Source organism: Oryza glaberrima, chromosome 4, assembly GCF_000147395.1.
Source record: "Oryza glaberrima chromosome 4, OglaRS2, whole genome shotgun sequence".
NCBI classification, from domain to species: domain Eukaryota; kingdom Viridiplantae; phylum Streptophyta; class Magnoliopsida; order Poales; family Poaceae; genus Oryza; species Oryza glaberrima.
In genome coordinates this window covers 6766995-6773021 of record NC_068329.1, presented here as the reverse complement: position 1 = coordinate 6773021, position 6027 = coordinate 6766995, and the positions used below count along the sequence as shown (strand labels likewise).

The 6027-nt window shown below is 39.3% G+C and overlaps 1 protein-coding gene across 1 annotated transcript; it reads right to left on the bottom strand.

The window, feature by feature from the left end:
- Positions 1-359: 359 nt before the first annotated feature.
- LOC127771752 (BURP domain-containing protein 5) lies at positions 360-2957 on the bottom strand. The gene is made up of 2 exons (XM_052297690.1): positions 2867-2957; positions 360-1406 (listed from the first exon to the last, which is right to left on the bottom strand). The coding sequence occupies exons 1-2, from the start codon at positions 2903-2905 to the stop codon at positions 510-512; spliced, it is 936 nt and encodes a 311-aa protein (XP_052153650.1). The 5' UTR covers positions 2906-2957; the 3' UTR covers positions 360-509.
- Between the last annotated feature and the right edge of the window lie 3070 nt (positions 2958-6027).

The following is a 6027-nucleotide window of genomic DNA, read 5'->3' as shown; positions in this document are numbered from 1 at the left end:
GAAACCCGCAAAACCTTGCACAGTAGCCTGTGAGAAAACAACTACGAACCATAGAAGTGACCGAGGGAAGAGCAGCACCTTCAAGATGAAGCCTCCAAGGAGATAAATAATGACAGAAGCCGTTACCGACACCCGCGCAAAACTGGACTGGGTTTTTATCTAAGGGGGGAGAGTCCACAAGGGAACACCTCCAATGAGAAAACGGCAACCGTTGGCACTCTGTATCATTAATAGTGGATAAACATGGCATGAAGTACATAAACAAGTACGGCTAGACAGCATTATTAATTATTTATTACTGGTATTAGTGGTATAGATGGATGAAGCAACGGATCACGAAACATATTATAAACAGGTACTTTGCGAAAAGATATGTAGTATATACGACCTTCAACAACGATGGAAGTGGCAAATACATACTGGATATTAAGTATTTCCTGCAGCTACGGCGCAGTAGGTACGTAGTACTACGATTTACTTGTTATATACATTTACGGCGCAGTAGTACATCAGCCACGGCGGGTCCAGACGACAACGTCAGGCTGCACGAAGTGGCAGACCGGCACCGTCCCAGGCTTGACGCCGAGCACCTGGAAGGCAGCGTGCTTTGGGTTCCACTCTGCCGTGTCGGTGTGGCATACGGCGACCGCCTCCACCGCCGCCCCGTCTTTGCCGACCAACGACGCCTTGTACGCCCTCGTCGCCTCTGTGAGGTGGCACATGAACACAGCATATGGGTACGACTCGGGATGGCAAGCGATGAGTTGCCCAGTTTCAGCCATGCGCCGCGCGCCGGTGACCGTGTACTCCTGAGCCGGAGTGTCCCCGTCCTTGCCGACCAGGAAGGTGGAGGCGGCCTTGATGTCTCTGGTCCCCAGGCTGGATGCTGCGAAGTCGACCATCGACTCCAGCGATGTGGCGCAAGCCTTCTTCTCGCCTTTGTTCGCCGGTAGCTCGCACTCGAGCAGTGTGTTCTTCGCCACAGACGCGTCCACGTAGCCCGGCCGCACCCCGAATCGCGCGAGGATCTCCTGGAGATCCTTGGAGGAGAATGGGACGGTGTCGGCCTCGCCTCGGGGCAGAAACTTGATGCCACTGCCAGCCATCATGTTGGCGAAGTGCAGTTTAATACTTTTGCTGCTTTGGAGGTCTGTCTCAAGGAAGAAGAGTCCCATGCTTGGGTCTTTGAAGAACTGCTGCGACGCTGCAAGCCCGTAATTTTCTGGACCGTATCTAATCTGATCATCGTCTCCACGCTTCGGTAATCCAACAGCTAGTGAGTAAGGGTAACCATTGCCAAGGAGGTTGGAAATGGAGATCGGCATAGGGGTGTCGGGGAGGATGGATCGCCAGTATTGCTCGGGGGACATAGCTGCATGGCTTCCTCCCCCCTGTGCCGCCGAAACCTGCATATGGTAGAGTTGTTCAAATTATATAGTTCGCCACAAAAACTACATAAATATGGCATGAAATTAATTTCTTTCCGCTAAATTTAAAGCATTTAATGGAACTTCGGATGAGTTAAGTTAGGAACATAATGTATGGATTATTGGAGCAGAGCTTTTCTCACTATGTTTTGTTACGATGTATACGTATTGCACACAACAGAAAAGGTACTATTTTAACTATAAAGATACGAAAAATAATTACTTCCTCCGGATTGAAAATAATTATCATTTTGGACAATAACGAAATATTTTTTCGACTACAATAATGAAAAAACTGGAAATTCATTTTTATGGACGAATCGTTTTGGGAGAGTCGCATGTGAAAATAGATTTTCACGTGTGGTCAAAATTTCGTCCGTACAAATCCCAATGATTTTTGTATTAATTTCAAAGTTTGAAATTATATGGAAGAAAAAAGTAAAATTGAGACTAAGCTGAGACACTCTGAGAAAATAGGATTTAGTCCTGACTTGTAGAAATTGTCAGAAAAAACCATAATCACGTCATGAACATACGTGATACTCCCCCCGTTAAAAAAAAGGCAAACCCTAGGTTTCCGTGTCCAACTTTAATTGTCCGTCTTATATAAAATTTTTTTATAATTCGTATTTTCATTATTGTTAGATGATAAAACATGATTAATATTTTATGTGTGACTTGTCTTTTTAATTTTTTTATAATTTTTTCAAATAAGACGGACGGTCAAACTTGGACACGGAAATCAGGGTTTGCCTTTTTTTGGGACGGAGGGAGTACGTCCTAACATGGAACCATCGGAGAAATTAATTGTTTAATTGGTAAATAAAAAGAGAGAAGTTAAGAGAAAAGAGTATTATGAATTATTTAACGATAATATGAACAATTAACAGAGAAGTAACACTGTATAATTTATATTACTGAATTGTGAATTTGAGAATTATTGTATTAGGAAACTAGCTAGAAACTGTCAAAAAAAAAAGGAAACTAGCTAGAATGTAACAGAAAAAAAAACAGAGATTTAGAGGAAGAGTTTGCCTCCAAACATTTTTTAAGAAGAAATTATAAGCATATTGGGGATTGAACACGAGACATTGAGATTGAAACCACACTTCCCTTAACACTGCACTATCAAGTGCATCTCAAAAAGTAATAGAAAAGTATTATATTTGGATTATATATATATACACACACACTAAAAGATATAATTGGATAATTGGATTCTATATTAGAAGTTTTTCAGTCTATTTTCTTAGTGAAAATGATGCTTTTGACAGTTACACCACTTGCACATGATCCGTTCTCGACAAATATAAATAAGGTTACACACTTTTTATATAATGGAAAAAGAAAATAAAAAAAATCTGAAGTACGGGAAAAGCTAGAACAGCACAATAATATATGAGCTGTATATATATGGTGAAAACTGGTGGAAAACGAACCAGCAGGAAGCAAAAGAAAGGAGCGAAGATCATATCCATTGTAGAAGGGCAATGAACTGATCAGCTCTACGTATGGCAAAGTGAATTGGACTTTGATGGATGAAGATGCACAACGTGCAATGTCGATATTTATAGCCAAATTCCCACAAGTTGCATATTGGAAGGTTCAAGGTTGCTGTGTTATCGATTACTCACTCCCCTTAGAAACCTTATCTCTTAGCTTCCTACACTAGGGATCATGAGGCGTGAATATACACGTAACTGCCAAAGCTAGTAGTCCGTTCGATCTCAACAACTGAGACAAATTTTTATGGCTAGCAAAACGATAAACCTAATTAGCACATAATTAATTGTGTATTAACTATTATAAATTTAAAAAATAGATTTATTTGCTATTTTTAACTTCTATTTAGAAACTTTTTAAAAATAACACTTGAAAAAAGTGCTAACGAAAAATAAGGAAGTTGAAGTTTTCGGTTGAATAATAGAACATGGCATTACTCTCTCTTTTTTTTTAAAGGAACACAGTGGAGAAAGCCTCCACGGTAAATATATTAAAAGAAAGAGGTATGTACACAGGCAAACAAAAACAAAATTAAAAAAGAACAGAAAGGAACAAAAGAGCACAAGGTTACAAAGTATCAATATCCATGATTGAACCATGGGACGATGAGCCTCATTGAGCCTAATTAAATGTAGACTCAAATCTGTCTTCGTATTACGCTTCCAGGAAGCTACACTAGGCAGAACTCCATTAAAAATCAAATTATTCCTTTCCTTCCATATATATATTCCAGACTGCAAGTAGTAGGAGTTCCATGAAACAGGCATTCGAAAAGGAAGAGCTCTGAGATTGAATTATCCTGTAAGATTGGAACTCCAAGACCAGCCCAAAACACTCCAGCATTGCGCACTGAAGACACAAAAGAGAAAAATAGATGTTCTCTTGTCTCTCTTACCCCCTGAGGGGGCAGCAAGAATAAACAAACCTAATATAAAAAATAAATTCTATTATAGTAGATTTGTTTATTTTAAAACGAGGAAGAACATAGAAAAGAGCTATTAGGAGCATCTCCCCCGCTAGAAAAGAGCTATTAGGAGCATCTCCCCCGCTAGTGGATTTGTTTCCATTTCTTTGAAAAATCACAAACATGGTAGTGATAAATCACCCGCAGTGCGTGTTATAATATACTCCCTCCATCCCAAAATGTTTGACGCCGTTGACTTTTTAAAAAATGTTTGACCGTTCGTCTTATTTTTTAAAAAATAAATAATTATTATTTCTTTTTCTATTATTTTATTTATTATTAAATATACTTTTATGTATACATATAGTTTTACACATTTTAAAAAAAAATTTGAATAAGACGAACGATCAAATATGTTTAAAAAAGTCAACGGCGCCAAACATTTAGGGAAGGAGGGACTATCATACTCCCCGAGAGAAATTACTGGCGGGTGTAACCAGATACATGAATACACAGTGACTAAAAAAATCGTGCGTCGTAATATACGAGGGCATTCTATAATGTAACACAAGACACAGGGTGTGCGCTATTATAGTTGTGATAAATGAAATTGTATATATCAGACCGATACATACAGTGACATAAATAATCACTACAATAAAACCTAACCTCCTGTAGAGGCGTTTTTTAGATGATTTTTAAATCGTTTCTAAAATCAAGAGTTCTGTAAAGTGGAGATAATTTTTAGAGAGACTTTAAATATTGATAGAAATTTTTTACTCTATAGATGCTAAAGAGATATTTTCAGCTCATTTTGTTAAATTTTATTTTTTAAGGCATTCTTTTCGCATGCTGATATGTAAAGGTATTTTTTTATGCATTTAAGCTATGAGAGGCTCTTATTAGAATATTAATATTTTTTTAACACATGATGCCTTTGCCTTTTTATATTACCGTTTCTCTTATTTAAAACAAATTATGTGATTATTATTTATTTTATTGTGACTTGATTTATCATTAAAGTTTCTTAAGAATGACTTATATTTTTATTATATTTGCACAAGAAATTTAAATAATTACATAAAAAAGAAATTTGAATAAGATAAATGATTATTAAAAAGTTAACGGCGTCATATATTAAAAACAAAACAGAGGTAATATCATAAAACATAAATATACACGTAATAACATAAGGTTTAGTACGTTCAATATACAAATGATTCTCCCAAGCCGTCTCGAGTTTAACGATTGGCAATAGCAACATAAAATATTATATTCTCTTTTTTCACATTGGAATTGTCAGGGATAATATTTTTTGAATTTTCTTTGATTCAAAATGATTAACAGGACTTAAAAGAGGAATTTTCAGAGCACCGGAGGCAATGTTACTAAGTTTAAAAATGTCAAGATCACATTAATAATAATTCTTCCTTTTTGCCTTTGGTCATGAAATGTGCCCAATTCACTCCCATCTCTGTCCGCAGTTTCGTTTTGCATGATGAACCATGTCCGTCTTCGTTCGCAGAACCGTGTCCGTCTTCGTTCGCCAGACTGTTTCCGTTCTTTTCCTAAAATGGCACCACATTGATTTTCCTATTTGGGGAAGTCCAAATCCTATTCTCCCCCTCCTATTTTTCCTCCGCCTCTCACCATCTCCCACTCGGCCTCCGCCCCCCCTCTCCTAGCGCGCGCGCCCTCCCCCTCTCCCCATCCAAGTCGGTCTCCCCTCCCTCCTTCCAATCTGACTCCCAACCGGCACCACCTTTCCTTAATCCACTCCTATTTTTCTCACCTATATAAGTCGCACCCAACCTTTTCCCTTTTAGATTTTGTTTTGCTCTAGCTCTAGCCGCAGCCGCCGCCGCCGCTTGCTGTCCCGCTGCCGCTGGCCAGTGCTGCCGCCTCCCACCATCGCCGTCATCGCCGTTGCGCCGCTGGTACTCCGTTCTCACTCTCTGTTGATGGGTTTGCTTCTGCAATCATCAATTCATCTATCTAATCTATTCCGTTCGATCTTACCTAGCGTCGTCGTCGATCCCGAGCTCACCGCCGGAACCACCACCGCTGTTGTCATCATTTCTCCGCTCGGCATTGTTTTCCGGTGAGGCTTCCGTTCTCTTTTAGGGTTAAGTTTTCCTGTACCTAGTGTTTGTGTCATAGTGCCGAGCCGTGCCGCCGCCTCTGCCAAGCCGC